Source organism: Syzygium oleosum, unplaced genomic scaffold (genome assembly GCF_021117445.2).
Source record: "Syzygium oleosum isolate NSW1041296 unplaced genomic scaffold, Sole_v2.1 Sole_v2.01, whole genome shotgun sequence".
Classification (NCBI taxonomy): Eukaryota; Viridiplantae; Streptophyta; class Magnoliopsida; order Myrtales; family Myrtaceae; genus Syzygium; species Syzygium oleosum.
The window spans coordinates 20,619,769-20,636,790 of NW_026607485.1; the positions used below are offsets into that span (position 1 = coordinate 20,619,769).

At 42.9% G+C, this 17,022-nt stretch overlaps 3 protein-coding genes across 5 annotated transcripts; 2 read left to right on the forward strand and 1 right to left on the reverse strand.

Moving 5' to 3' along the window:
• The first annotated feature begins 2,575 nt into the window (after positions 1–2,575).
• On the forward strand, positions 2,576–5,072 carry LOC115688363 (60S ribosomal protein L23). The gene is made up of 4 exons (XM_030614165.2): positions 2,576–2,724; positions 3,295–3,579; positions 4,452–4,493; positions 4,745–5,072. The coding sequence occupies exons 1-4, from the start codon at positions 2,712–2,714 to the stop codon at positions 4,825–4,827; spliced, it is 423 nt and encodes a 140-aa protein (XP_030470025.1). The 5' UTR covers positions 2,576–2,711; the 3' UTR covers positions 4,828–5,072.
• Positions 5,073–6,733: 1,661 nt separating this feature from the next.
• On the reverse strand, positions 6,734–9,909 carry LOC115688362 (actin-related protein 2/3 complex subunit 2B). Of its 3 annotated transcripts, none has more exons than XM_056317294.1 (10): positions 9,672–9,909; positions 9,052–9,118; positions 8,564–8,771; positions 8,314–8,480; positions 8,051–8,128; positions 7,818–7,950; positions 7,547–7,638; positions 7,395–7,451; positions 7,262–7,313; positions 6,734–7,067 (listed from the first exon to the last, which is right to left on the reverse strand). In XM_056317294.1, exons 1-10 carry the CDS (start codon positions 9,779–9,781, stop codon positions 6,877–6,879), a joined length of 1,155 nt encoding a protein of 384 aa, XP_056173269.1. In that variant the 5' UTR covers positions 9,782–9,909; the 3' UTR covers positions 6,734–6,876. The 3 variants fall into 3 exon arrangements, with proteins under 3 accessions (XP_056173269.1, XP_056173267.1, XP_030470024.2); XM_056317292.1 differs by having other exon boundaries at positions 6,734–7,073; positions 9,672–9,907; XM_030614164.2 differs by lacking the exons at positions 6,734–7,067; positions 7,262–7,313 and having other exon boundaries at positions 7,383–7,451; positions 9,672–9,904.
• A 3,365-nt stretch (positions 9,910–13,274) lies between these two features.
• LOC115688361 (heterogeneous nuclear ribonucleoprotein 1-like) lies at positions 13,275–16,683 on the forward strand. The gene is made up of 2 exons (XM_030614161.2): positions 13,275–13,541; positions 15,259–16,683. Exons 1-2 carry the CDS (start codon positions 13,320–13,322, stop codon positions 16,405–16,407), a joined length of 1,371 nt encoding a protein of 456 aa, XP_030470021.1. The 5' UTR covers positions 13,275–13,319; the 3' UTR covers positions 16,408–16,683.
• Positions 16,684–17,022: the final 339 nt, after the last annotated feature.

Here is a 17,022-nt window from a genome sequence, read left to right on the forward strand (position 1 = left end):
CAGAGGCTCGACGTTAATGTTTATAGTCGGTTTCTGCATTTCCATCGCCATCAAGTTACGACGTTGGTTGTTACCGCTTTCATGGTTGATCTTGAACTTGAACTAGTTGAATTCTGGATCGGATGACGTCGTTTGTGGGATGCTATGCGCTTCCTGGCTGGGTTCACTTGCGCAGGCACTTCCGGCTTGGTAAATTTAACTGTTTACGGTTTGGAACTAGTGATCATACTCTTGTGAGTTGTCGGCGAAAACGATTCGATGATGAGAACAGGTAAAAGGTTAGGGAGGGCAAGAATGGGGCAGATGGTGTGAGAATTTATTATGAGATGGCTAAAAATGTCCTTAAAACTTTCGGTTGGTTGATGAAAACTATCTTTATTTGACAGATTGGTCTAAGTTAACTCGATAAAATGAATATGCCAACTTCTTTGCTGTTTCTCCATTAAGCTATGCACTTGTTGCACATCAATCTACTAAGAATCAGTAGGATCATACTGAGGGCTAATTCCCTTAGAAACCCCAAACGTTAGGTCAATCTCAATTCTATCCCGTTTTTTTTTTTCAAGTTTCACTTTAGTCCCCAAATCTACCCACTCGTTCAAAAATTGCTACTGATTTTTTGAAGACTATCAATATTGGAAGGCTGTTATAGTTCCGTACAAATGTGAGGGTGTTGATGAAGACGCAGGTTTTAATAACGAATTTTTAATTGGCCTTGATGTTGATAATTTTGACGAAACTAGTGGGCACGCATGGGCAGATTTGAGATAAGAGCGAAAGATAGGGATTTTTTTTTAAAAAAAAAAAATTAATGCAAAACTGAGATTAGACCTGAAGTTTCAGTTTTTTTATTTTTTATTTTTTTTTGAATTAGGCCATCCTACTGGTGATAAACAGAGGCAAATTGTTGGACAGAGAAAGAATTCTTTTGCATTAGAAAAGAAAAAAGAAACAAAAGCATTTTGGATTGTCACATATTTTTCCACCCCCCCATTATTCGATTATCCTTTAGACTTGGTTGTCTTAAAAGAACCTTGTAATGATAAAGACATCGAAAATGCGTGACTCGTGAAGACTTCCATGTATGATTTGGTTTCTTAAGTGATTTTGCCAGAATATTATCGGTTCACTAGTATGATCCACTTGTTTGAAGGGCCAATTACAATCCGACACGTTACTTAGGCTCCGTTCGTTTGGCGGAAAATATTCTCCTTTTGGAAAATATTTTCCCGGAAGTCATTTTCCTGGAAAATGTTTTCCCGGAACATAATTTTCCGGTGTTCAGTGATCAATATGAAAAAGTTTCGGAAAATATTTTTCGCCGGTGGTAGCGGCGGCGGCGGCCGGCAGCGACCGGCGGCAACCGGCGACCTTAGTGAAGAAGAAGAAGAAGAAGCTCCAGAAAATGACTTCCGCTTCTTCAGAAGCGGAATTCATTTTCCATAGACTTAGGCTATTTTGTGACGGGGGAAGGAAAATATTTTCCCACGGAAAACGTTTTCCGCCCCCCGAACACCGGAAAACCCGGAAAATATTTTCCGGAAGAATATTTTCCGCCAAACGAACGGAGCCTTAGTAAACGAATTTCATGAGGCGAGCTTAGAAAGTCTAGCATTGCTTGATGATTGTGAATTACGGGTCAGAAAAAACACACTTTCGCTTGGTGTTTCATTTCATCTTCACTCCATTAATAAAATTGTGTATAAAACTTATAATTTGCTGCTTCGACCAGGGCTATGAGGAAGATGAGCCCGTAATCGGCATACAACGGGCATTCGAGTGGCGAAGAACGCTCTCTTCAGCACGAGGGTCGGCTCACGAGCCTCGGCTATGCTTCGAACTCGTGACCTCGTGAATAGATAGGAAGTATTCGCGCCACTCGGCCTATCGTGCTCGGTCATCGTTTTAGGGTGCGTTTGGTCCAGCATTCTCGAGGGACTTTGGGGGAATGCAAATACCTTTTAACTTAAACTCCCTTGGGGAAATGGAAATTGCGTTTGATAAAAAAATCCTCTGTGAAACTATTTTGGCTCAAGCAGTATTTGACAAATCTTATTTTGCAAAGGACTTTGGGATTTTTTTTATGAAAAAAAAAATCGTCCCGATCTGGCCTCGGGCGGCTCTGGCCGGTCGCCCTCCGCCCAAAGAAGATGAACAGTCATTAGGGGCAAAATTGGAATATTGAAGAATCAGCGAGGGTAGTTTGGGAAGGAAAAAAATTGGTTTCAGTATTCCCAATGCTAGCTTTTGGCCGAAAGCTCATTGGAAATGCTCGCTAAATGCCTCGGCATTTTCCCCAAAGGGGTTTTCGAGGCCGAAAGCCCCTTGGGAATGTTGAACCAAATGCATCCTTAATGAGTTTGAGTAAACAAAAATCGAAGATATCGAGCCGCTTAAGATTTGGGCCCTTTTCCACGTTAAAAATCGAAAAGTACGCACTAATTTTGGGGATCAAGGAAAAAAAGAGAAGGCGAAGCCCAAAATAGTGAGGTGAATGGGGGGCCGTCATTAGACTTAATCAAGCTCGATGGGACTAATTTGGGATTACCGAAAAGATGGGGGACTTCAATGGAATTAAGCAAATCTTCCCGTCAGCCTCGTAGAAAACCCTAGCCGTCTTCTTCTTCTTCTTCAGCTCGCACGCTTATATAAAAGCTCAAAAACCCTAAGCGTCACGGCTTCCAGTCTCTCCCCTCTCAGACGGCGCGAAGATGTCGAAGCGAGGTCAGCTCTCTCTCTCTCTCTCTCTTTCTCGCTTTTCTAGCTTGTCGATTCGATTCGCAGTGTCTCTGTTCGACGTTTCGCGTTGTTTTTCTTGCAAAACTTTGGAACGAAAGCGAGGGGATCGCTTGCTAATCATAGTTTTTGGCTGCTTCTGATGATGGAGTTGAAGCTTTTCGTTTGTCGATGGAGGCGTTTCTTTGTTGGCCGATGCCTTGGGTTTTGTGTTAAGGGGCCAAATGCTAGTACTTTGAGGTTTAGATGGGGAAAGATCGCTTTTTTTTTTTTGCTTAGGGAGCAACGAAATTGGCTGGGACTCCACTGAATTCGAAGAATTGACTGGGACTCCACTGAATTCGAAGAATTGACTTTGTGGGTGCTTTGATCGAGTAGCTTTGGGATCTCTCTGGGTGCTGATTTAACTAATGTCTGATCTAAAAAGTGCATGGTTAGAAATCATATGTTGTGGAAGTGGAGGAGCTTGAAGCAAGCCTGGAAGAAAGGAATGATGTGTAATGAGTTGGAGGATGTTGAATTGGTGGCCTAAAACTGCTTGTATTTCTTGGGTTCCAGGGCGCGGAGGTTCGGCGGGTAACAAGTTCAGGATGTCGCTGGGTCTGCCGGTGGCGGCCACGGTGAACTGTGCAGACAACACCGGGGCCAAGAACCTGTACATCATCTCCGTGAAGGGAATCAAGGGGCGCCTGAACCGTTTGCCTTCCGCTTGCGTCGGAGACATGGTGATGGCCACCGTGAAGAAGGGGAAGCCTGACCTCAGGAAGAAGGTGATGCCGGCCGTCATTGTGAGGCAGCGCAAACCGTGGCGCCGAAAGGATGGGGTTTACATGTACTTCGAAGGTGATGTATTGATTTGTGATATTGCGAAAATATATCTGACTGTTTCTTCTGACACTGGTTACCGTGTCTTGAGTGTTGGTATGAACTCTGGTCCCATTACCATTTGTCTTCTCTGTTATCGCTTCATGTTTTTGGAAGGAAGCAAAAGGAAATTGATCAATGCACACTTTTTACGCATCATTAATCCTTTTCGAGTGTTTGGATCCAATGAAGCAGAGAGAGGGAAGTGGAAGGAAATCAGTGGAAATGAGAGATCTGAGCGACTTTCCATTTAAATGAGATCTGAACAACTTTCCCATTCTGTCAAACGATTCCATTCCCCTGTTAGCATTAATCCTTTTCCAGTGTTATCTCGATAGCCTCTTCTTATCCCTTCAGTAGATTTTTTTAGTGTCTGATCATTCTTTTCAATGTTGGTGCTCTTTTACTGACATGGTCCTCCAACACTGGGTTAATTACCAGCTTTTGATTTGAGTAAGGTTTTTATGAGGATTGTAGAGGCCTGAGGTATTTTCCAGACATAAGTCCAGGTATCTGCCTTGGTTTGGTGGTTGATACCATTACGAGTCTGGGGAAAGTAAGAGAGTCCTTCTTCACAGATGTTTCCGCACCATACAAGGTTGCATCTGCTCCATTTGGGCCCACATGTTTTTCCATATATGATGCTCTAGACAACATGCTCTAGCTGGCCCATTGCCTGCCAACTCCGATTAAAGATGCTCTCTATCTTTAGTGTTATTTCTCTTGCAATTCTTTCTTCATTACCTCATTGGAAGAAGCTGGTTTTTGATCATGTCTGACTTTAGTTGCTGCCCTCTTATTTTCTGAAGCAAGATACCATTTTCTAAGCGGAGATCTGCTCTTTCTTGCAGATAATGCTGGGGTCATTGTTAATCCAAAGGGGGAAATGAAAGGTATGACTATTATATAATACATAAGCAGACATCTGATATGAAATGATAGGATGTCTCTCTTCCATTAGGGGTAATAACTAAATCAAACCTAGGTTGAGTATGTCAGTAATTATCTCCGCACATGAGTCCGTGCTTTGGCAGTTGTGTTTGTATGTGTTCAAGTCATTGAAGGCTTGCTGTTGTCATGTCCAACTGCATTATTTTTTACTGTATTTAAGAAATGTTCTCAGTCATTGCTTTTGAACTTATAGGTTCTGCTATTACTGGCCCTATTGGAAAGGAATGCGCCGATTTATGGCCGAGGATTGCAAGTGCAGCGAATGCAATCGTTTGAGAGTTTGGTTGCTCGGTTTTCACATGACGACTAGTGGATTCACTTTTTGATGAAGAGTGATGTGGGTTTGTTTGCAGTTACCGAATTTTGATAGGTATTGTTTTTTATGTAGGACTTTTGTGTTGGATGGTGTTGACGTGTCAATGCTTAGCTTCGGATATCTGAACAGTTTAATGCCTTAAGGGAATGACTTTATGTTTAGAGATGTGATCAATGTTCACGAGGATATGGTTCTTTCTTTTCCACTGGGTATAATTGCACGTTACTTCGCGTATCATTAGGTCTGAAATTGTTTGACATCCTTACTGGGAGGAGTTGATGCAATATTCTCCTCGGTTCGTTGGAGATGTTTAGATATAATCATCAAAGTCTAGAATTTTTGTAATGGTGAAAGTTGGGACAGAGAATTTGTCGTGCCTGGGGTTGGAGTAAACTTCTTCCTGTCGAGACTTGATTACAGCATGTTGCACCACAGTGTTACAGTGCAACACAACTCCAAGTTGAAGAACAAGGACTTGCAGGGAACTTGAATTTGAAAGGTGGGGAAGAATTTCTCCTTAAAAAAGCGCATTACACCTCAAACTAAAGATTAGCAAAGTTTTGGCCGACTCAGGCAGGAATGCTGCAGCCAAAGATGCAGGGTACTTAAATTTGAAAGGTGGGGAAGAATTTCTCCAGAAAACGCGTTACACCTCAGGCTAGAGATTAGCAAAGTTCTTGAAAGAAACGGAAAGTTTTCTGCTGAGGTGAAGGGATCGGAGGTGCACTAGCTTGGCCCAAAGATGAAGGGATCGATCCAGATAAAGCCATTGTTTTGGAGGTCAGAATGCCATTAGGATAGAATGGTTTCCCGAGCTTGATTGAATAAGGCGCAATTGAAAAGAAGGCAAATAAAAGCCGGTAAAAAAATAAGAAAAATCGGCAATAAAAATGTCCCTCATATGAGAATCGGTAACTCAAATGCTGCGTGGTAATTTAACGGGTGAAAAGTTGGTGAGTTGTGTTAATTTAAGTTACTAAAAAGACTTTGTAAATGTAAGGGATTGCTACCTAAGGTTAATAAAAATTAGTGATTCAATATAAAAAAAGTCGAGGAAAATTTCGAATAAGAGCTCAAATGGGTCATTTTCTCTCAAGAGGGTTTAAAGTAAAATTTATCTTAAATAAGGGCCTGAACTAGTCGGCTGAACTCGCCGGTCTTTCGGCCGCCGGAGCAGGAACACTTTTGCCCAATAAAATTATGAGTAAAAAATAACAAAAATCCCTAAAAACAGAATCCCCCGAAATTGGTATTGCTGTTCCTCTTCTGCAATTTTTCTCTACAAATTTTCAACTGTAGCGGACCTCCTCCTCGCTTTGCTTTGCTTCGAAGCGGCCAAGAAACCATTCTCACATGGGTGGGACGGGACAAGAAAATTACTGGGCATGAGCAATTCTTTACTCGATATCGCTCTAAATCACAGATATTGGATTTGGACACACCTCTTGCCATCAGTGAATACGAATTCGTAAACTAAAAAAGTACGATCATCGGTGAATAACTTAAACGAGAATTGATAACCCAGAACTAATTGGTAATTTAATCAGACAAAAACTAGTAAGTCACTCAAATTTAGATTGGTAATTCAATAAAAGGGTCAATAATTTCGAAGGGGTAATAAATATATATATAAACAAAAGTTGGTAAATTAGAACAAAATTGTAATTTGCCTACTGTAAAAGAAAATTTATAGTTTTATATAAGTGCTGGCAAGTTAATAATAAGTTACTTGAAAAATAAAAGTCACCAGTACGGTTTTTGGACACTTACCGATACTTATTGAAATTTAGTAGCACGAAAAGAAGATCCTTTATTATTTAGCACGGAACAGAAGAATTCTGCTAATATTATGTGCACGTTTCCGAGTACATATATAAAAGCTGAAGATTTTTTACAGCTGAAACTGCTTATTCTCTGTATATACAAACGCTTAAAGTCATGAGAAATTTTCTTGACATGTTTTAGAGTTTGATGGCTTCAAATTGCCTCCGTATACGCAGAGTACATCATCAATCTAATTTTGTATACTTAAATGCAGAAGAGAACTTGGGAACGGTTAACCACCGTCGGCGGAAGCGCCGGAACCCGTGAATTTTAATCGGGGAGCGCATTCTCTTGACCTTCTTGGTGAAATTCCGACATTTTCGTCTCAGCGTGTTAGTTTTCGAAACACTAACGAAACTCTTGATGCAGCCACATCCTGCAACTATTACAAGAACAGATACTTAACTGTCTTTGCATATTATCTTAACTACTTGTACATATGGCAGGTTAAAATACAGTGATTTAAGACATCTTGGTCACAAGTTTTTGTTCTTCCTTCTTAGATATGCACGATTAACTTATAGTCGAACTGCATGGTATGTGCTGAGATAAGGCTAACTAAGAGAGTACCTTGGGCATCATCGACATGTCCACCCTCTTCTGAGCTTGCCATGTGCAGAATCTGCAATTTGCAGAAAGGGGAATATCAAATTTGATGAAGGATAGAAAGACTGGTTTTTCTTAGTGTCTTTTAGTTCATCACCTTGACAAGATTGTCCAATCGCTTTCGCATCCTCCTCTGTATGAATCCCCGAGTGCACTAAATCGGAAACACGAGCTAAGTCAGTTTCCGGTAACATCTATCAGAAGCTGAGAACTGAGCCAGTCTGTGATGATCAAAGTCATACGGATCACCTTAACGTGATACTTTACGAAGGCGTAAAAGTTCAGCAGATTCCACACGGTTTTGTCCAGTCTTTTGCCTTTAACATGATGTGGCAAAATATCTGTGCCATACAAATGCATGTTAGATCACCTGAAGGGATTCGAGGTTTCAGTGAATCGATCAATCTGAAATGGTATATGTGAAGTTATATGCTTGTCAAGATGAAATAAAGCATGACCGCATGAATCATGTTACATGTATGATTTAACATGCCGAATGTGCTTAATCAGTACTCCTTACCGAAGGAGACGAACCCGCAGTTGGTGCTCAGGTCTTCCATTTGTTCTCCTCTCAACTCTGGAGGTGGAATCGGCGACCATGTACAGAGGGGTACCTTGGCCCACGCTTCAGAGCTTCCGACGTCCATGAGTTCCTGTTAAAGCCACCAACGCCGAATCTTTAGGACAAGCAGACCTTAAGAACTTCAAGTTAACGGTAGAGAAGCTGACTAGCTTTTCGGATGCCACATGCACCTGAAAGAAGGCAGTCGCGATGATTACATCCGTGTTTTCTTGGAAACGCATGGGGAACACTGCAGCGGTCTTTTTGGGCTGTCAACCGCAAGTTTCTTCAATTCAGTTAAAGGGCTCTTTCATGAAGACTCCAAGCTATTGAGCATCGGAAATCATCGGTCCGAGCACAAAAACAAGTGCCCGCCTATGTCTGTGTTTTGATATCAAGAGACTCTTTCTTTTACCGTTCTCACGAAAAGAAAATGATCATATACATATTTTACCTGTTTGACCACAAAGAAAGGCTCTCTCGGGTGATACACAAGTTTAATCGGCTTGTACATCCCTTGAGATGTGTCCTGTGAGGCGACATTGCTCAACATTTCTTTCAACTGGCAACTCAGTATCGCCGCTTGAATGCCGGCGAGCTCTGTTATGATTTTGGAAGATTCTGATTGCAAGGAGTGATAATTCAATATGCCAGTAGGCAAATATATGTTCTGCATCAAGTAAGAGGCAAGATACGCATCAAACCTTTGCCTTGCGGGATCTTATCAAAATTGAGCCTCAAAGTGAGCTGATATCCTTCTGTGGCGGGCTCAATGAGCTCCACCATATCTGAGTGAATTCCTTTTATCATCTGTACCGTTCCTTGTGAAATTCCTTGAGCGAGGGACACTTCCTGAGATAGTAATGGAGTAGATATGGACAAATGGACATACTGCGGATCTGATGCTGAACACTGCGAAGCATTGCAAATAGCTCTTGTGAGCACTTCATTAACCATTCATTTCCTTAAGCAAAACAATCTGTCATCAACGACACTATCCCACATAAAACCTGAAACTCCATGTAATTGAACCTAGGATTAACCCTGTTACTGATGGCAAAATCTCAAACACGATAGTGGTACAGAAAAGATTGAAAGCAAAATATAAGTTTATTAGGAAATTATGCGAATTTGAAGCTTCCTGGAATATCAAACTTTCGTGCCTGGACCATTTACATGCGTGATTATTTACCTTTATATGGTACTCCACTGCCCCAAATTCGAACAGGTGCTGATCCATCTCTGTGGGCTTTTTAGCTCTGCACATCCAAACAATACCCCATTGTAAGAATCATCTGTTTGTCAAGCATTGTAGCTGTTTACTCCAGTATTTTGATAAGCTGTTATAGTCTTTTTCTGATTTAGATTTATGGAAGCAGTACTATTTGTGACAGTATCTACTCCACATCTTACACCTTTTTGACTAGCAAGGGACGCATTGGTTGAAAAATTTGGAAGCATGATGCTGATTGAGCTCGATTGTGGAAGCAGGACGCTAAGTAGTTTTGAATGGTCCTTTCCAATGCGAGCTTCCAAGCATGTTCACATGGTCGGCTGACTGGCGGTGCCGTCAAAATGTCTACTCCTTCATGTAAACTAATTGCCATTGGCAAGTCTACTATAGGGAAGTACTAGTCTTGGAGAAGAGACTTTGCTATTGTCAATGATTCCTGGTGTTTAGCGCGCATGGATTGTTGTATGTCACCATCAGTAAGATGTTGGAGCATTTTGGCAATGAAGTGGATTTAAAAGTTCAACACGTGGCCATGGCATTGTTCATTGTTTCAACATGAAAGGGGAAGTATCTCAAACCTGTAGATTTTGAGCAGCGTCTCCTTCAGTGCTGGTGATGCTCTATCAAAGCATGCCATCCCCTCCCTCTGTCTCTCTCTCTCTCTCTGGATGCAAAGATTCCAAGACATGAAGCAGCAGAATGTCTGCACTGCAACTTACTGTTATTGGATCTGAGGATAGTGGAGTTAGGTAAAAAAGATAGTCCAGTGTTGCCATCATGTTTAGCAATCTTTGAAGCAAGAACCTCTCTCTCTCTCTCTCTCTCTCTCTCTCTCTCTCTGTGAGATTGCCAGATCAACTTGTTTGTGTTGCAAGCAAAAGTAGTTCCCCTGTCCAATGTTCTGGTTCTGCTAGATGGCATTGATGAACAGGATTGTGTGTGTTTTAACTGCCATGTCTGTTCTTTTGGTTGATTTGGGCTCACTTTAGTGATTATTCCATTGTGGTTAAAAGTCTTATGCCTTATGACTAGCAAAAACAAAGTGCTGATCTCACTTCTTTTTTCTTTTTCATCGTTGACTAGTACAAAAAGCTCTGGTTCACTCACATTTCTGAACTATTCAAAGAAGCAGGATTCAGGAGAGTTTCACAAATAATTTAGCTATTCATTAATTTTTTTTTTTTTAGGAGAGAGAGAGAGAGTGCACATAGCTGTGAATCCGGAAAATTATTAGTTGCGTCCGTTGCATATAGGCCAAGTGCATACGATCCATTGGATCGGGCATGCCCCACCGACGCGATGTCCACATGATTCAACGGATCGCATGCGTTGAAGTCGGAATGCCGGCAATAATGTCGCTCGAGTATCCGGGGCTAAACCGGGTACTCCACATTAGTTGCTAGGTCTCTGTCTCTCTATCCATCATTGTCGTTCTTTGGATCAGGAGGACATATATTTGGTCTCATTAGAAAACATGCTTTTGTTCTTTCTTCCGGTATCAATACCCCTAGGTTTATCAAACTGTCTTTGACAGGACCATTATACTGTCAGAAAGGGCCATCCTCCCCTTTGGAATGGTATAGGTAACGTACTTGATAATTCACTAAAAGGGAGATACGTGAAGGTTGATGGATCCGGAAGGAAATGACTCGTCTAGACTTTGCCGGTTTCGCACTTCCGGCGACTTGGTCGAATCGGGTTTAAGCGGCGGCACAGCGGGTTGGCGTGCCCATGCAAGCACCTCGACCGCGCGGTGGCGGGATGAGAGTGAGGCGACAATGAGATTCGAAACGGAGTGACATCGTACCTGCGTCGTGCTCGACGTTGGATTTGGCAAGCTAGACGGATGGATCAAGGTGTGCAAGATGTGGCGTCAAGCACGATGCCGGATGTGGGGGTTGTGCTCCGACATGGCATCAAGCTAGACGTCATTGTCCTCAGTTGAGAAGATGTAGAGGGGAGAGAGAGACCGGACCAAGAAGATTCACGTGAACAGAGGCGGGGGGCTCAAGTCGTGGAGGACGTCGATGATGCGGTCGATCGAGAGAGTGGTGGCGTCGATCGATGGTGAGGGCGGCGAGCCCGGTTGCCAATTTGGAGAGTTCGAGGCCGACCTCGTCGTCTCTGAGCGAGGCTCGCCCTTGCCATTGGCCGGCAGGGGTGAGCTTTGCCAGAGGCCGACGAGACTCCCCAGCCCTTGCCTCTGACCAGTTGCCGAGGCCCGGCAACTAGCCAAAGGAAGAAGGGAAGGAAAAAAAAAAAAGAAAGAGAAAGAAAGGAAAAAAAAAGGGAAAATAAATAAATAATTATAAAATTATATTAAAATATTATTAAAAATTGTCCACAGCAGCACCGGCTATGGCGGCACGTAACACAGTCCTCTAAGTATAAGAATGATCACACATTTTTATAGGGTTGCGCTCGTCGCTGGACTTAACCCAATACCTCACGGCACGAGCTGTTTTTCTGGCGAAATTTTAAGTGCATAAGTCCTCTAAGTTTCAGCTTCCGTGCGAATTTGTTCCCCAAAGCTTTTATTCGGTGCAATCAAGTCATCTATTTACCGAAAATTTGTTTTCCTTTCATTCTTAATTTAATTTTCAATGGTATTAACTTTACAACTTAGAGAGCGGTCGGCAGCCGAGTCTCTTATTTTGAAATTTAAGTAAGTTTCCCTATGTTCGAAAAAAAGTTTGATTCTACTCCAAATTAATTTTTAAGAGTATGGATCGACGTTTGTATTTTTTGGAGTATTCGGGGGTTTACAGTCAGCTGCTCTGCCTCTTGTAAGCTAATATTGATCAAATAACCATATACAGAATTTTAAAATGACCACATATATTATCCGGCATTTTATAAAAATAACCCTTTTTTTTTTCATGAACTTTGATTGCACCGAACCTTATGTCTCCATTCAACTTAGAGAGGGACTTATTTTTGTACGTTCATTTAACTATACCATGTCGATCGTGTTAGAAATTAAATCGAGAATCAAAATAAAACATTCTCTAATATATGTTTTTCGTGCCTTAAGTCGAAGGATTCGATTAATTCCATTTCCCTATTTCTCATTTTCGTATATTCTTGGGTTTCAATTTTGTCGGAATATCTTACCGTAAACAATCATTTTTTTTTCTTTTCCGACAATATCCGATCCAAATAAGTCCGATCATTTATTTATTTTTTTATTTACCTATTTTCGACCTTAATTTGGTGCTAGGTGCAATCATATGAAAACACGATTTGATTTCAGTGAACAAATTGGAATTGGATCTCCCGATTTACATATTATTGCCGCGATTTTCAAAAATATTTCATCCTTAGATTTTTGGGAAAATGATACAAATGGTCTTCGAACTTTAGCTTATTATGCAATGTGATCCATGAACCTTTTATTTGTTCAATATGATCCCTAAACTTCAGCCTAATGCGCAATGCCATTCGTGAACTTTCAATTTGCTCGATGTGGTTCTTGAACTTTCGATATATGTTCAATCCAGCCTATGGACTACACGAAGAATGTTCAACGTAGTCTCTGAACCCGAATTAATAGAAGGATGGCATTAAATATTTTGATATAGTTGAGGGACTAACCCGAACACGTACCAAAAAGTCTGGGGACTACGTTGAAAGGACTATCGGCGTAATTATCCTTGAATTTTTCAGCGCGGAACATATATATATATGTATTTTTATATATATAACAATAAATTCCGAGCTGAATTTTCTACCTTCGCGAGAGAGCTGCTCAATCAGAGCGGCGGCGGCGGCGGCGGCGGCGGCGGCTGAGCATCATCCCACCGGAAAGAAACACCCCCCGCCCCCCCCCCCCCCCAGATCGAATCCCACCCGTTCGCTACCCCCCGTGCCCCGGCGAATCCCGACCGTCCAAATCGAACACTCTTTCGATTTCCACCGTACTCCCTCACCCACCCAACCAAAACCCTCTCCTCCTCCTCCTCCTCCTCCTCCTCCCTTCCTTCCCTCTTTCTCTCTCTACAGACCTGAGTCGGCCTCCTCCGCAATCCTCTCGGAGCCCCTTTTGCCCGAAACCCTAGAAAGCCCAGCACTTGCTGCTGCTGCTGCTGCTCCTCCTAGAGAGAGAGAGAGAGAGAGAGAGAGAGAGAGGAGAGAGGTAGAGAGGGTTAGGGTTAGGGTTTGGGGATTTTTTCGGTTGCTGCTGCTGCTGCTGCTGCTGGCGTGGGGAAGAGGGTGAGGGTGTCGAGATGGATTCGGATCAGGGGAAGCTGTTCATCGGGGGGATTTCGTGGGAGACCAACGAGGACAGGCTCAAGGACTACTTCGGCCAGTACGGCGACGTCCTCCAGGCCGTCGTCATGCGGGACAAGGTCACTGGCCGCCCCCGCGGCTTCGGCTTCGTCGTCTTCGCGGATCCCGCGGTCCTCGACAGGGTCCTCCAGGACAAGCACACCATCGACGGCAGGACGGTATGGAGACCCGCGTCGTGTTTGTGTTTCTCGTTTCCCTTTTTTTTTTCGGGGATTAGATTTGTGCTCTCGCGGTGGTGGGGGTGGTTGATTGGGGGTTTTCGTGGGGGTGACCTGCCCTTCCTCGCTTTTGATTGTTGACGTGCTCTTGCCGGCCGGGTCGATTTTGCTCTTTTCTCTATTGGTTGGTTCCGGGTGTTCAGCTCGTGCTTGCTGCTGTCGGTATTTGTCGAATCGGTATGCCTAAAAGAAATGGTGTGTTTTGTAAGGGGGAAGCATAACTGGGTGCTTGCCTGGTCCGATTAGGGATGCCGCCGTTTCGGGTTCAATCCTTAGCTACTTTTGCCTTAAGGAATAGAGAGAGCTGTTACGTCTAATACCTTTGTTCTGTACCCAAAGTGAAGGAACATGATATCTAAATGAAGTACAAGCTTTTCGTCTATCCCTAGCTTCCGTTCATCCTGCTTCACTCTGGTGGATATAGAGTGACATGGTGTTCCTAGGGCGCCTAAGATTTCATCACGTGGGGCCAATCTTCTAATAGAAAATCGGCGTCGTGCACTACCGTTTGGAAAGATTTCGAGATTTGTTTATATCCACATCATGATTTTAGGATGCCCCATTTCTTCATCGTCTCGTCTCCTATGTACTATTCTCGCCTTTGCACCTTTAAGCGTGTTTTTAAAGTTGGTTACGTGAGCAAATAGATATCATGCTCAGTTGGAAGGTCCTCCTCTCGCGAGAGAACTTCTTTAGTCAATTGCAGCTTCTAAATGCTATTGGATCCACTCTTTTTTTTCAATCCTGCCTGTAATTAACAGACAGCTTGGTATCCTGGCGTTCTCTCCGTCAAAGAAGTTTATTTTCCTCCTTAGCAGTCAAATTTATTGTCTTTGTCAGTTGAAACAAAGAGATTGCTAGGCTGGAACGATGTGCGCTAGTTGTGGTGGCTAACAAATCTTTTTCCTTTTTGGATTGAAACTTCACCGTGCCCCTATATGAGGCCATGTAGATGGGATGTGTATCGGTTAAATCGTGGGCGGTATTTACACCTGGCTAGAGAAATGCCATCAACTAGTTGGTACACAAGTTTGCTCTCCTCTCTTTATCCATTGATTTCAAAGCTCACACTAATCTATTTAGGTGGAATTTATCTTTTCATGTACTATTTGGATTCATAATAGCCGTGGTGCTCGCTTGGGAAAGACTAGCTACAGCTTCCCTTGCTACTAAGTTTTTCCCAATGAGCTAGTTCTATGGCTATTATCAATTTGGACAAAAAGTACGTAACGATGAAGAAAAGATTCCATCTAAATAGCTTCACATGAGTCGTGAACAATGATAAAATGATGGATGGTGAACTTGTAGACTAACTGGTTGGTTGCATTGCTATGGTTAGCTGTAAACATGCCTTATGACTTGATGGATCCCATCATATGGTCCCATGATGACTCAGAACGAATTTTCAACCCGAAACCAAGCCAATGAACCAGCTTCAATGTGAAATATTGGTTTTCAGAGTCATAAAGTGTCTCTATGCTTTATCTTTGTTGCTATTTTTCTTTTTCAGTCTTTAATTATATATTTAAAAAATAGAATGTTAGGCCATACTTTCTATGGGCTCATCTAATTATTACATGCTCTCTTGATATTTGCTGAAATAGAACAATTGGCTTGCTCTTGAACTCTCTCTCTTTCTCATCCGGTCGATTTGTAGGTTGAGGCTAAGAGGGCTTTGTCAAGAGAGGAGCAGCAAACAAATGCAAGATCTGGAAACCAAAATCCTGATAGAGGCAGTGGAGCTGGTGGAAATATAAGAACAAAGAAGATTTTTGTGGGAGGTTTGCCTCCCACTTTGACTGAAGATGGCTTTCGTCAGTATTTTGAGGCTTATGGTCATGTAACTGACGTAGTAATCATGTATGATCAGAATACTCAGCGACCCCGGGGTTTTGGGTTTATATCTTTTGACACAGAAGAGGCTGTAGATAGGGTTTTGCACAAGACATTCCATGATTTGAGTGGGAAGCAAGTGGAAGTAAAGCGGGCACTTCCAAAAGATGCTAATCCTGGTGGAGGTGGCCGTAGTATGGGCGGTGGAGGTGGTGGTGGTTACCAAGGTTATGGTGGTTCTAGTGGTAATTCAGGCAGTGCATATGATGGTCGAATGGATTCAAATAGGTATATGCAGCCACAGAATGCTGGAGGTAGTTTTCCGCCCTATGGTTCTTCTGGATACAGTGCACCTGGCTATGGTTATGGTCCTGCCAATAATGGCATGGGTTATGGTGGTTATGGAAGTTATGCTGGCAGCACTGGATATGGTGGTCCTGCTGGTGCAGCTTATGGTAACATACCCACTTCTGGTTATGGAGGTGGTCCTCAGGGTGGGCCTAGAAGCTCATGGGGCTCACAAGCTCCCGCTGGATATGGAGCTATGGGGTATGGTGGTGCTGCTCCATGGGGTGCTGCAGGGGCTGGTGGTGGTTCGACTGGTGGTGGTCCTGGTTCAGCGCCTACTGGTCATTCTCCTAGTGGTGGAGCTGGATATGGCAATCAAGGTTATGGGTATGCTGGATATGGTGGAAGTGATGGATCTTATGGAAATCAGGGCGGGTATGGTGCTGTTGGAGGGCGCTCTGGAAGTACTCCAAACAGTGGTTCTGGTGGAGAAATGCAGGCAAGCGCTGGTAGCTACATGGGAAGTGGTTATGGTGATGCAGGGTATGGCAATGCAGGATGGAGATCGGACCCATCACAAACTTCTGGAAATTATGGTTCTCAGTCGAACGGTCCTCATGGTGGGCAGGTTGGTTATGGTGGTGGTTATGGTGGTGGACAGACCCGCCAAGCTCAGCAGCAATGATTTGTTGTTGACCTCAGTTCTGAGTGCATCCTCATGAAGCATTGCTCAAGTTGGATGTCGATACTTTGGGACTGGTTGGATTGCTTAAATCCCTGTTTTCAGTATCTGTTTTGGTAGTCAGTAATAAGTAGTACATTTCGAGGCATACTAGATGCCCTCTTATTAAGCATTTTGCTGAGTGTAGCTTTTAAATTGGCGTGCTTATATTTGTCTACTTGATGATCTGGGATCTATTTATCATCTAGTGTTTCAGCTATAGTGTTGTTATTGCCGCTATATTTGAGCTTGTGATCTTCAAGTCTTAATTGTCATCCTTTTGTTAGCTGTTTCCGACTCCTCCCCTCGTCTATCAAGAACCAAATGCTCTAGAGAAGGTTAGCTGCTATTTCTTGATTCGATATTACCAAGTAGGAATAGAAAGGAGTAGTGCAGCTTAATGTTTTTGGAGCTGTGGGCCTTGAGTTGCAGATTGGGTAATGGGTAGCGGTAATGATAGTCGTAGTTGACAGTTTGAAAATGGCATAATCATTTCCCCCCTGTATTTTCCCTTGTGTTATACAGGAGGAGATGCTCGGGTTTAAAGTGCACTCAAGTTTCTTCACATGGCCATGGGCA